Below are 14,051 nucleotides of genomic sequence, written 5' to 3'. Positions count from 1 at the left end.
TGCTTATCAGGGCTAGAAATACATTCTCTAGTTAGGTATGATTTCAATACCTTATTTTGGAAAAAATCATGAGAATCAGAGAAGTTAAATTGTTGGGCATGTTGTTATTGTTGGGCATGTTGGGCATGTAGCATCCTTTCTAGACTTAAGTATTGATAGTGAAGGTGTATAGGGCTTTTATGATACCAGAATTATTCTCAATTTTGTATAAGCCAGTCTGGTTTTTATATCTGAAAACCCATTTATCAATTAGGAAAAAAGGAACACTGTCAAAAGACTTGTTAAGCCGTTAAATTGTTCTTTCCATTCTTACAAGGTTATTTCATATCTTTTCTCAACGAGGCCACTGTAATAGTATTTCTAGATTGTTTTCATTGTGAATATAGCAAATTGTCACCTAGTTTCTCACATCATCAGTAAGCCTCTGGTTCACACACATACACTGAACTGTTTCCAACTTTTTAGTGTGTGCATGTTTTAAACATGGGAATGCTTTTTTAGAATAATGTTTATCTTTATTATAATTTGTGGTTAAGTATTGAAATTACGGAAGCATAAAAGTTGTTCCTTTTCTGTATATTTGCTCTTATTTATTGGGGTCTTAAGAGAGGAGAGATGTTCTCTCAGTATGATTCTCTTTGCTTTGAAATCATGATGTTACTGGTTGTATCTTTTAGGCTCCTTGGGTTTTCAGGGCTCACATGTAACCGAGCTGGCCTTGAGCAATTTGGTGTTAGGAAGAAAATTAGGTAGTGATGTAAGACAGTGATATATTTTATATCAATAAACTTTTTCTTCTATAAAAAATAGGACAAAAAGTCAGTCGAAAGCACTTGCCTTTGTTTTGCACGTCTAGTGGACAATTTCCAACATGAGGAGGTAAGCATTTAGTCTTTGGTGGTATTTTCATGAAATTGTTAAATTGTTGAATCACGATATAACAGTATCTTTTTTCTTCTGTTTGTGAAGAATTTACTCCAGCAGGTAGCCTCCAAAGATCTGCTTACAAATGTTCAACAGCTTTTGGTAGTGACTCCACCCATTTTAAGTTCTGGGATGTTCATAATGGTGGTTCGCATGTTTTCTCTGATGTGTTCCAACTGTCCGACTTTAGCTGTTCAACTTATGAAGCAGAGTAAGTGCTTTATGTTATCCTACTTCGGGCAAGAGAAACGGTTTTTGAAAAGTGTTTATTAATAAAGAAAATCAACATAAGCAAGTAGAAGAGCTTGTTAATAGCATAGACACTGGAGAGTAAAGGAAGAAAATTGTTGGTGTATAATAAATTTGTGCAGGAACAGCATAGTAGTGCTTCCTGTGTGCAGTACATAATATCTGTAGAATTATTAATTTTATCCTTGGTGGTTCTAGGGCTAAAAATGCAAGATCATTGCCTTCTCTCCAGTAGCAGTTAGGTAGGGATGCTTCATTAGGAGAATTCTGAGTTCTGGGTTACCAGCAGCTGCCTGTCTTCTGCTTCTCGGTACTCCTTTCTGCCCCTTTTAGAGTTTTTCCAGCAGTTTTTCTGATTCCACAGTGCTCTCCTCCCTCAGAAATTTGGAACATACTTGCACAGATGAATCTCTCTCATCTTTGCTGGTTTAGTATTTTCGAAGCCCTTCTCAACCTTATCCATCAATGTAGTTTCATTGCACAGCTATGCTGCTATTGCATTTCTCTCATAAACCTTAGGTTTTGCAAGTTAATGTCAGAAGACAGTGGGCTTCAGAAAACACCTGTGTGTTAGGATTATTGCTACTAGAGTGTTGATCATGTTTATATGGATGCATGTAATTGTAGATAATTGCATATTTTTAATTCTGATCCCTGAGGATATCACCACGGGGACGTTAGTGATGGTATTCACTGACAAAAAAGCCTCTGGTATCACTGTCTCCGATAAAATATTTCGTATAATACTACATTCTTTATATTTAGTCACGTTTCTTGTGAATTAGCACAATGGCTCAGCATTTTGCAGGAAAGTAGCATTGTTGAGCTGTTAGATTGAAAAGATTCCTCTTCAAGCACTGAATCGCTCCTGAAGTTGGTATTCCAGAGAAAATTGCACTGCTTGTTGTCATGAGCAAAGTGAGAAGTTGGGGAAAGGTTTAACTTTGTCTTGAGTAGTCACGGTGCATGTTGCTTATTAAAATCCCTAGGAGCCCTTTGCATTTTGCCGAGCCCACCGTCTCCTGAAGGTTGAGTACAGATTTTTTTCTTGCTACCACGTGGCACAGCATTTCCCTAAAGCAGTTTGGGAAATTGTTCACTGACTTTTGTTTTGCTTTACCATTTTGGATTTTTTTCTTTTTCTTTTTTTTCTTATGATGATTATTTTCACCTTTTGCTTACTCCGTGAAGTTTGCCATACCTTTATCACTTGGAAGCTACTAGACTTAAAATTTTCTTTGTTCAGCACTAACACAAAGGAAACTTGTTGTCATCCTCTGATCTCTTTAAAAAAAAAAATTTTAAAGAATCCTTATAATGTAACATTGCCCTCTGTATTCACATTTCTTTAAAAAGTTGGCAAAATTATACTTTTTCAAGAAATTTAAAATATTTTTAATCACTGTCAGTGAAATTTATGAGGGGCAGCGATATAACTATCCACACTTTTGCCCAAATCAATAGTGAATATGTTCCTCGATAACAGAATTTAAATGATTATCGTCAAAACATTTCAACGAAATGTTTATATTTTGCAAATATCTAGTATTTGTAGAAACAGAGCCACAACAAAGACCCAGCCCCATCTGTACTTTAGTTGTTTGAGTGACTAAACCTGTGGATAATGGGAGCTTCCTTATGTCAAAGTGTTCTTGCATCAGGCTGGTTTTCATGCAAATTCCTCTATAAACTGATACCTTCTGGGATTGGAAACTTAAGGTAGAGGATATTTTAATGATCTTTGTATTGAGTTGGCATGCTTGTCTTTAAGGTAATTACTTCCTGACCACAGTATGGTAATATTCAGATGCTTGTAATTTCTATGTTTTATTGTGTTGACCACCCATTTTCGGTATATGTAAATTAAAGACAAGTATATTTTAATCAGAGATTAAAATGTATGTTGCACACACTTTTTGTACAAAACACTGTGTTGTTCAAATGCAAATAAAACCAAAAACAAAATAAAAAAATTCCCAAATTCTCTGGGGTGGATTGGTGTTTAAATGTCCAGCTAGGACTCAGACTGAAGCCTTTAGAAAGAAATTGTTAAAAATTTTCATAAATTTCTTTTTAGGTTTTCATTATAGCTCATTTTGCTTTTTAATTTCTATAGTATATTGCTTTATAAGAAAATAATTTTTTTTTGCTTTTTATTCATGTATAATTGACTGTAAGAAAATACTTCTGATTGCTTTTCTCCCATGGGAATGATCGCCTTTTAAATTAGGTAATATAACTAGTTTCATGGGGTTTTGGTTTCTGTTGCTGGTTTTACAGACATTGCAGAAACACTTCACTTTCTCCTGTGCGGTGCCTCGAACGGAAGTTGTCAAGAACAGATTGATCTTGTTCCACGAAGTCCTCAAGAGCTGTATGAACTGACATCTCTGATCTGGTAAAGATTGGGCTAATAATAACAACTGTGGCTTATATGCGGGTATTTTACATTAGAGATCTGTCATTTGCTGATAGTTCAGGAAGCTACTTAATGAAATACTTGCACCTTTGTTTTCAGCGAACTTATGCCATGTTTACCAAAAGAAGGCATTTTTGCAGTTGATACCATGCTGAAGAAGGGAAATGCGCAGAACACAGATGGTGCGATATGGCAGTGGCGTGACGACCGAGGCCTTTGGCATCCCTATAACAGGATTGACAGCCGGATCATTGAGGTAGTAGTTTCATCGTACCGTTTAAATATGTCTATTTTGGTGGAGAGTGGGTGTAGGGATGGAGTGGGGAGGTGGATATGTGTACTTCAGTGTGCTCAATTTTGAATTAACTCAAGATTCTCTCATTTTGTCTCCTGAGAACAAGGTCCTCATTTCTGTTCAGGTCAGAAAACATGATGTTCTAGTCCTGCTTCTGCTGCTAACTACCTGATTGACTTGGAGCAAGTAATTTAAGTTCTTTGTTCCGTAGTTTCCTCACTTCTGAAAGGAAACATTGGAGGAGTTAGGCTATAGGTTTTCAAAGTCCCTTCTATCTCCTACCCAGAAGATGCAAAGATTCATATAGAAATAGCTGTTTCTCAGCCCACTTTTAAGAACAAAAACATGGAAACAATTTTAGTATCAAAGTCTAGGTGAAATGGTTAAGTAAGTTTTGGTACCAACTAGCCTCACATGTAATCCAGATGTTAATGGGATAAATTTTAATGACATAAAGTGGGATATGAAAAATGAACACAATATTTAGAATTATGTGACTCTTTGGGGCACTCAGCAAAATAAGAGAAAGAGGATTAATAAAAAGGAAAGAGGTACACCAAAATATTTAGTGTTTTTCTGTGAAGGTTTTATGTGTGATTTTATTTTTGTTAACTTCCATATTAAGTATGCATTGAAATATTTCAGAAATTTTTCAGATCAGGAAAATTCCTTTGTATTAGGAAGTGTGGGTCACTGCATCATTTGGGATACCATACATCATTTACTAGTATTTTCAATATAGGAGATAGGTTTAAGTCTTAACTATATTTTCTAATTTCAATCTGTGATATTTGAATTTTTTTTAGAGCATTACACTTGAAGAGACATTCTTCTTTAAAGATGTCTTCTACCAGTTAGTTTTTAAAAATCGAATTTTTGAAAAACAACTTTGAAACCATTGACTTATGTTATAAAATCAGGAGTTCTTATGAAAGTATCCAAGTTCTGAGCCATCTTTTAGGAGGAAGTGAGGTGTGATGGGTCTAATGTGTGGTGTTCACCTTAGTGTGTAAGCAGGCCATGGTCTCTAACATTAAGCTGCCTTCTTTTTAGCATTGTCTTATTAATTGCATTTTCCCTGTTAGCTTACTCTCTTACACTTAAGGAGTCCTGTCTTTCGTTTCACCTAGGAGTTCCATAGATTGGACTGTTGCAAGAAGGAATATTCTCTCACATCTTTTGGCTGTCTTATCTCAAGCAAACAGTGTTAATCAAAGTGTGTCATTTTACTTATGTACTGTGCATGCGTGCACACCCTAGGGGTTACTCTCTTAGGTCTGGGTGTGTCCCTTTCAATCTTAAAGCATCATTTAAATGGAAAGTCTTTTTACCTAAGGATAATTTTGTAGGATCATTTTGTTTAAAGCAGATTTTGTGGGCTGCCAAAAATCCATGATGTAAATACTATTTTAACCTAAGAATTAGATACTAAAGTTTTGTGGATAACGATTTTTTTTTTTCTATCAGCAATGTCTTAAAAGCCTTCTTAATACAAACGATATCTTCTTCATGTCAGTGATTCTCCATGACTGGATCTTTCATCAGGAATTTATCTGTGTTTATGTCTTGGGGACCTTATAGGGCCTGTGGTGTATAATTGTGTTTAATTAAAAATGATTTATTGATAAAAAAATGATCTATTGAATGAATGAGTTGGTCATGTCCACACTATTAAATTTTCCATACTCTGTTACTTCACCATCTGAAACCTGATGAAATAAATATGTAAGTTAGCATTTATGGAGGGTCCCACTGTGTCTTAAGTTAATAAATTTCTCCATGTTTATATTCAAGGTTTCTCTCTCTTTGCTCTCAGGCAGCCCATCAGGTCGGTGAGGATGAGATAAGCTTGTCCACTCTGGGACGAGTTTATACTATTGATTTTAATTCTATGCAGCAAATCAATGAGGACACGGGAACAGCACGTGCCATTCAGAGAAAACCTAACCCCTTAGCCAATACTAACACTAGTAAGTACTTCTTGAGTTAATAGTACTGTATTGTCATGTGAGTAATAGTTGTGATAAAAAGTTTAATTGTTTTCATTGAGTGTCTTTATTAAGCTTAAGAGCGTTGCATAGGAGTAATTTGTTGTTGTTGTTTCTATCATGTTTTAATTGATGAATGAGCCAGTATTGCTGAAATGGTAGCTTGCGCATTATTTTTCTGCTGTGCGATTTGCAGCATCCCGGACTCCAGCCGGAATTGGCCCATGCAGTTTTTTTATCTGATCTGTTATCCCTCTTACACCTTTATTTTTTTATTTTTTTAAAGATTTTATTGATGTATTTGAGAGAGAGAGAGACAGCCAGCGAGAGGGAACACAAGCAGGGGGAGTGGGAGAGGAAGAAGCAAGATCTCAGCAGAGGAGTCTGATGCGGGGCTCAATCCCAGAACGCCGGCCGGGATCACGCCCTGAGCCGAAGGCAGACACTTAACGACTGAGCCACCCAGGCGCCCCTCCTCTTACATCTTTAGATCCACCCATACCTCTCAGCTTATTAGTTCTTTGCAACCTTTTATGTGATACATTCCTATCAAAATTCTCTTCTTCACTAATGAAGAATAGATTTTTTTGGTTCAGGTTTCTGACATGTGTCTCTGTCCTTGGGGATACAGTCTATTGCTTTTGCAGCTCTAGGTAAGAGTGCAGGGTCAGCACACTTAGGGCCAGATAGTAAATATCTTAAGCTTTATGGATTGTATAGTGCCTGTACTCCACCCCACTATTGTAGCTCCAGAACAGCCGTACAAAATATATAAACAAATGTATATGGTTATGTTCCAATAAGGCTTTATTTACAAAAATAGGAGCTGGGCCAGATAGAGCCTTTGGACTGTACTTTACTAACCCCTGGTCTAGAGCTTACTTCCTCATCAGTTTCCTTTCCCCTGTACCTTACTCCCTCCAAGAAAAGTGACAGATCACCTTGTTTTTCTATAGCTTCTAGTTATGTACCCACTGTCCATTTCTTGAACTCTGTGTATTTCTTACCAGTGGTGTAGCTGGCTAATACTGAAATGTCCTCGGTGTTTTGTTGAACATGTATTATGAAAGTAAGAGGTACAGCATGCCGATACCTTGTTCTTTCTAGCCGGCTCAGTTTTGTCTTAATGCTGCCTTTGGTATCTTTGTAGACCCCAGTTGATTGTATTAGATAAGTTAATTTGTCATATAACCAGATGTTTTCATAACATTTCAAATAATTGCAGCAGCTCGAATGCTTTGTTGTTTACTTCCTTGTGTTTCTGAAGTCTGTAACTTTAGGATTGTACTTTTTTTTTTTTAATTAACAGGTGGATATTCAGAGTTAAAGAAGGATGATGCTCGAGCACAGCTTATGAAAGAGGATCCGGAACTGGCTAAGTCTTTTATTAAGACATTATTTGGTGTTCTTTATGAAGTGTATAGTTCCTCAGCAGGACCTGCGGTCAGACATAAGTGCCTTAGAGCAATTCTTAGGATAATTTATTTTGCGGATGCTGAACTTCTGAAGGATGTCCTGAAAAATCATGCTGTTTCAAGGTGTGTTCATGAAAACAGTGAAAACGTTTTAGAAATTCAAGTCTCTGCAAGTAATTTCAGCAATCTTTAAAGTAATATTGTAGAAAAAAAATGCATAAACCAGTTGATTTGTACTGTCTCGAGACCTTTGTTGTCTCTTCGTATTCATACACACCTTTGAGAAAGACAAATGCAAAAGTTAAGCACTTAAGAAAAATTTCGGTTGTTTTCACCATTAAAACATTTTGCTCTCAAGTTTAAAGTAGTATGGCCAAAAATAATTCTCAAATGCAGACAGATGTTTTATATATGAATGCTTTCTTTTTTTAGTCACATTGCTTCCATGCTGTCAAGCCAGGACCTGAAGATAGTAGTTGGAGCACTTCAGATGGCAGAAATCTTAATGCAGAAGTTACCCGATATTTTTAGTGTTTACTTCAGAAGAGAAGGTAATGTCATTCACGATAATTAATTAATGGTTAATCTTTTGGTCTAAATAGTATTTCAGTAGCCATATAACTTTAATTTAGAACAAAAATTAAACTTTTATCTTTTATATAAGACATTTTCAAGTTTACAGCTCATGTACATATAGATTGTGTCTTTCATGAAATTTATTAATACAGGTTGTGTGAGATTAATGGTTAGGTGATAAACACTTAAGTTACATTTCAGTGATGCGAGTGTTTATGGGCCAGAAGCAGTCATTGACTTTTCACATAGATAATGTACCCCTGCCCATAAAGATGTCTTGAAAAAGTCAGGAGTTCACTTTCTTTACCAGTGAATCCCTAGTAGATCAGAACACTTATAAAAGGGATTATTATTTACTCCATTGGGTCTAGTCCCCTAATTTGAGGAATTGGAACATGGAAATCATCCTAGGAGATACAGTACTTTTCCATTCTCTTTTTGAAGATCACAAAGATGAAACCATATTGCTCATTTGGGTGTTTTATCCTTTTCAAATATGCCAAGATATTAAAGGAGTTCTTTCTCATCAACAAATCTCTTTATGGCTCTTTTGGTCTTTAAGGATACATTGGTCTTGTGTGAGGACACAGGAAATAATGGTATTTTACCCTCAAGTAATCCTTAGCTTCATCTTCCATCTTATCTAAACAGTCCTAGTTCTTTCTGCATATGATCTATTTTCCCTTCTTTCATCACCTAATGCTGGATCTGTATCTCTTCACATCTTGAGAGTGCTATTATAGTCATGCTAGTGTAAGGGTATTAAATCAAATGGGAAGAGTTTTTCACTATTTCTTACTAGTTCTGTTTAAATAACAAAGAATTTTTTAAAAAATCCCAATGCTACATATTTATATGAATTAGAAGGCACACTCTAAAACTGTGGTTAACAAACGGGCTACATTTATGAATAGATGTTTCTGTTATCACACAAACATTTGTTATGTGTTCTTTTTAGCCTTGGATTATTCTATAATTTGCATTCTGTGTTTTGGTTTTGTTGTTCTGTTTTAGTTGTTTGCCTTTAGTTGTTCTACCTTTCTGATATATTTCACCTTTCTGATTTGGGAGCATACCAGAATATGTCTTTTGCTCAAAGTGATTTTTTTTTCTTTTTACATTTATAGTATCACTATGCTATCAGATTGAATTTTCCACACCCCAAAACTTATATAGTATGTACAGTATGAAGTTTATGGAGCAGTCTTGATTAGTTCTGCTGCTTTGCATCTGGCTAGGTATACTGTTTCAGGTTCCACTTAAATGTCATTTATTCCTGAGGACCTTGCCTTCCTTCTGGAATCTGTTAGGTCCTGATTGCTGTGTGCCCCATAAGCAAGCACTTACTTTCTCTCTGAGGAGCAGTTTACAATTTATTTGTAATTTCTTAATAGTTTTGTTTTGTTTTTTTCCTTCCCCAGTAACTGCCCTGAGTCCATTTTTCTCATCCAGGGTCTTATTCTTAGTACCTGGCACACAGTCTGACTTGTGATTGCTGCAAATAATATTTGTGGAATGTGACTGAATCAGATTTGAGTTCATTCAGATATCTTGTGTTTTTTGTGTTTTTGTGTTTTTCTGTTTGTTAGTTTGTTTTAAAAATTCTGATGGAAAGCTCTGGACTGTTTCCCAGAAAAAATGTGAATGTGTGAACACGAATTCATACATTCGGACACACACCTCGGCATACAATTGATAATTCTTGGCAACTCCCTCCCATCCCCCACCATGTACATTCTCCTGTGATTCTAGCCCAGATATGAACCCCTGCCTCGTAAGTTACTATTTAGCTCTCCTTATACACCCCCAGGGATGTGAAAAATCACCATCCTTGGATTGCTGGTGTTCTCTTTTGGCAGTAGTGTTACTGTGATCTTGTCTCACTGTAGCATTTGAAGTTAGCTAATAACCGTAGTGGGCCTTTATCTCCTGGCTCTCAAGCCACAGGTGCACTACCGCATTTTTGTAGTTCATTGTTTTTATAATGGTATTTTGAATTTCCAGTAGAACTTTATGGGTGACCCTGTTAAATTTCCTGTTACCAGGTTTTGAATATTTGAAGACTTTCAATGTAAATATCTTTCTTTAATGTTTAATTTGCCTGCTACTTTACAGAATGGAGTCAAGTGGAAAACCCTGGCACCTAAGTCATCATGCTCTATCTATCCCTCCCCCACCCCCCCCGCCCATTTGCCAGATACTTTTTATTCATTCTCTGTAAATCAGTGTTAGCATTTAGAGATTCTGTAATCATGGGGAGGTGGTCTTGGTTAAAACTGACTCTTAAATCTGTTACTATATAGGTGTAATGCATCAAGTAAAACACTTAGCAGAATCAGAGTCTTTGTTGACAAGTCCACCAAAGGCATGTACGAATGGGTCGGGATCCTTGGGGTCCACGACGTCCGTCAGCAGTGGAACAGCCACGGCCGCCACTAACGCTGCGGCTGACTTGGGGTCCCCCAGCTTGCAGCACAGCAGAGATGATTCTTTAGATCTGAGCCCTCAAGGGTAAGTCAGAGTTTTGTGCTGATTTTTATGCTTTTTGCCTTTACCTGTGTTCTGGTACCGGAGATTCACACAGGGAATAAAATGGTAAAATATTAGAGAGGACACTTTGTTTTTTCCCATCTCTGTTTTGTTCCATGTTTAATGGGAATGGGAAGAGACCAAACATTTATTGGAAAGCCACTGTATTGAGCCGTGTTTAGGAACCACAGGAGCTACTGGGTATTTCTAGTGTCATATTAGGGAACTGAGGCTCAGTGAACTTTCTGAGTGAACTAATTGAGAGTTAACGATGAGCACAGTGTCGCACACTTATTTTTACAGATGTAGGATTTGAACCCTCATTTCTAATTGAGTAGTTTTGTGATTATTTACTGCATTGTTGCATACATACCAACTTCAAGAAATCCAGATAATGACATTTTTGGAATGTACAGGAAAAGACCTGATTTCCATTAATTTTTAATTGGGAGATGGAAACTTTGCTCTTAATAAAAGAGAGTGGGAGTTCTTAAATATGTCTACTTCTACCTCCATATCTGTTTTAATCCCTTTGTTGTACTGTGCTTCTGAGAACATTACCAAACCCTCATATTAGTTTTCATTTTGTTGTGTTGAAACAAATTACACTCTAAACGTGTTTTTGTTTCTTTGACATTAGAAACTCAGTATTGCTGCATGACTGGTGTATGATCAACAGATTCAGTTCTGAAATTCAAAGTGTACTTAGCTAATACTCGTTTCTACTCCTTCTAAGCTATAACATAGATTTTGGTAAAACATACTGTACTTAATAAGTGAGGTCCAAACATTTAATCCTGTAAACTGCAAGGTGGCATTGTCCTAAGAAGCTGTCTATCTCAGGATCCCAGCTCCTTTTGCTGCCACCTGGTGGCAGTTGTCCATTTTTAACTTAAATATGAATTTTGGCAATTCTGGGCCTTGGGCTACAGACTGGGACTTCTGACACAGTGGCTGTTATTTTAGCAAGCTGCTTAGTTTGGGTGGTACCTATGTCATGAGCCCAGTCCATGGGATTGAACCTGGAGAATATACTGGGGACCCTTCACCTCTTCTCAAGTTGGATTTGTTGGCCAGTTTTCCCTGACAGCCTTGCCTGCCTCTCTTTCCTCCCTCTCCAGCCCTCCTCCTTCCCCCTGGCTGCTGTAGTAACTTAGTTGCTGCAGGGTTTCACTATCTAGCACAGGCGTGGTGCCCGAGACATCAGGTGCTCGGTGAAATGTGATGCAGCTCAGACAAGTGCGGTATTTCCGAGTAAAGGAATTAGACTTGATTATATAGTTTCTAACAGTTGAAAATTTTAAAAGATGAGGAAAGAAATTTCCAGAGTTTTAAGTGGTTCCATTCCCTTCTAATATGGTTTCAAATAAAGAAAAGTTCATATCAATTTATAAAGGGGGAATCGTTTGATCATAGTTCATTTGTCCATGGGCGCCTGTGTGACTCGTTTGTTCAAGCGTCTGACTCTTGGTTTTGGCTCAGGTTATGAGCTCTGGGTTATGAGATCAAACCCCATGTCGGGCTTCATGCTCAGCACAGAATCTGCTTGAATATTCTCTCTCTGCCCCCCCCCCCTTGTATTCTCTCTAAAGTAAATAAATCTTTAAAGATAAAAGTTCACTTCTCTTGATTTCAAAGCATATTTAAACATATTAGTAAGTATTTTTAATAGACATACCAGATGTTGGAAGACCTTCAAAAGTTTTTTGTTGTTATTTTTTGGTTTTTCTAATTTTATTTGAGTTGCAGACCAACTGAACCAGAACCCCCCCCCCCTTTTTAAAGATTTTTTATGTATTTATTTTAGAGAGCATGCTAGCATGGGGGAGCGAGGGGGAGAGGGAGAGAGAAACTCAAGCCGACTCCATGTTGAGTGTGGAGCCCAGTGCAGGGCTCAATATCACAACCTAAGCCGAAGCCAAGAGTCAGATGCTCAACTGACTGCGCCACCCAGGAGCCCGAACGTTTTTTCCATCTTCTCCATCTTAGGTAGTTTTGTTATTCTCAGAATCTGTTGATATTTCAGACTATTTCTGCTGTTGTTAAGAATATTGAAAATAAGACACAAAGTCTGTGTATGTTCTATTTCAGGTATTCTTAATTCAAAATAGGTTTTTCATACTATGACTTCATATTTGTTTATAGGTAATTTTGAGTTTAAAAAAAAATCACTAAACTATTTATAAATGCATTCATTTAGGATGTTATAGTAAGTACATACTGTGAAAGCACTTTGGGTAGTATCGGGAAAGTATCTTGGTAACACTCAATGTCCTGTATATTTTACGTTTTGTCATTTACGTTAGGAAAGAAATATGGCAATCAGATTTAACATTCTTCTTCTAGTTTCTTCTTAATACTGCTTCTTTGCATCATAAATTTGTTCTATGCGCTTTATATGTACAACATTTTATAAGAAGTTTTAACACAGGATTAATCAGATATTCTATTTGGTGTCACTTTTAGTAGTTCAGTGTAGTCCAATAAGCTGTTTTCTGGATTAATCACCTTCTGTGTCTCTAGACCTCTAGAACATGACTAGGGCAGAGTCTGCATTAAATAATCACAAAATGAAGAGGCATATTTATGGCAATATTTTGCACCTCCTTGTTTCTGCCGTTCTAGCTTGCTTGTCAATGAGCGATTGTAATAAATCGTGGTAATTGCTAAACTTATCCATGTTTTCCCATGTGATAGTCGACTAAGTGATGTTCTAAAGAGAAAACGGCTGCCAAAACGAGGGCCAAGAAGGCCAAAGTACTCACCTCCAAGAGATGATGACAAAGTAGACAATCAAGGTAACTGCTGTGGTGAGGCGGTGGGTGCAGAGGTGGGGACGGGGCAGCGAGTGCGCTTGTGAATGCTGTCGGTAGCTTCAGCCTAAAGCACACCTCGGTTTCCTGAACACTCAGTGTTCTTAGTTGTTTCAGCAAATTCATCTGGTAATGTAAACAGGAATGTTAAAATTCAGTGGGTTTTCATCAGTTAAACTAAGATGACTTAACTATCATTCCCGTTTCTTTTCATAGCTAAAAGCCCTACCACTACTCAGTCACCTAAGTCTTCTTTCCTGGCAAGCTTGAACCCAAAAACGTGGGGAAGGTTAAGCGCACAGTCCAACAGCAACAACATTGAACCAGCACGAACTGCGGGAGTTAGCGGTCTTGCCAGGGCCGCCTCAAAGGACACCATATCCAATAATAGGTGAAGTGGGGGGAATTCTCTATTACTTTCGTTCTCAGATTAGCAAAGCTCTACGTGATTGCAGTCAGCACGTTTACTGTGTTGAGATGAAACATGGATACAGACCTTTTAATTTATGCGCAGAAGTGGCATTGCTCAAGAATGGAGTAGATTCTCAGTTCTTGAACTCTGCCTGGCTTTGTCCTAAATTACGTCTTACATCTTAAAATCTGTTTGCGACATTTCTGGTCGGAGGTCAACATATGTTCATAAACCAAATAAATTATGTTCCCCGTGGAACCTGTTCCTTAGTTTTGTTCTAGACAAGGGAGAGAGGACCTATTTTCAGTCTGCACACACAGACACTCACCCACTTTTATGATACCCTTCCTTTCTCTGCCCTTTACAGTGGAATTTAAGGATCCTGTAGTAGAGGCTTGTTTGTTCTAAAGCTGTATCAGCTAAACTTTTTC

At 37.3% G+C, this 14,051-nt stretch overlaps 1 protein-coding gene across 17 annotated transcripts in view; it reads left to right on the top strand.

Annotated features, from left to right (window-relative positions):
• TRIP12 (thyroid hormone receptor interactor 12) overlaps nucleotides 1-14,051 on the top strand; it is a 140,259-nt gene that overhangs the window by 97,227 nt on the left and 28,981 nt on the right. For 8 of the 17 annotated variants that reach the window (XM_045794170.2, XM_045794173.2, XM_045794180.2 and 5 more), the window contains 10 exons: nucleotides 811-879; nucleotides 970-1,135; nucleotides 3,454-3,571; nucleotides 3,692-3,851; nucleotides 5,704-5,857; nucleotides 7,185-7,413; nucleotides 7,723-7,841; nucleotides 10,170-10,377; nucleotides 13,093-13,193; nucleotides 13,425-13,599. In XM_045794170.2, the coding sequence (XP_045650126.1) occupies nucleotides 811-879; nucleotides 970-1,135; nucleotides 3,454-3,571; nucleotides 3,692-3,851; nucleotides 5,704-5,857; nucleotides 7,185-7,413; nucleotides 7,723-7,841; nucleotides 10,170-10,377; nucleotides 13,093-13,193; nucleotides 13,425-13,599 (1,499 nt within the window). The remainder of the gene's footprint in view (nucleotides 1-810; nucleotides 880-969; nucleotides 1,136-3,453; nucleotides 3,572-3,691; nucleotides 3,852-5,703; nucleotides 5,858-7,184; nucleotides 7,414-7,722; nucleotides 7,842-10,169; nucleotides 10,378-13,092; nucleotides 13,194-13,424; nucleotides 13,600-14,051) is intronic. The other 9 variants (XM_045794178.2, XM_045794182.2, XM_045794174.2 and 6 more) reach the window with 3 other exon arrangements.

This window comes from Ursus americanus, chromosome 1 (genome assembly GCF_024610735.1).
Source record: "Ursus americanus isolate L20-20 chromosome 1, mUrsAme1.1.p, whole genome shotgun sequence".
NCBI lineage: Eukaryota > Metazoa > Chordata > Mammalia > Carnivora > Ursidae > Ursus > Ursus americanus.
The sequence above is the reverse complement of the archived record's forward strand: the minus strand, read 5'-3'. Positions and strand labels throughout refer to the sequence as shown.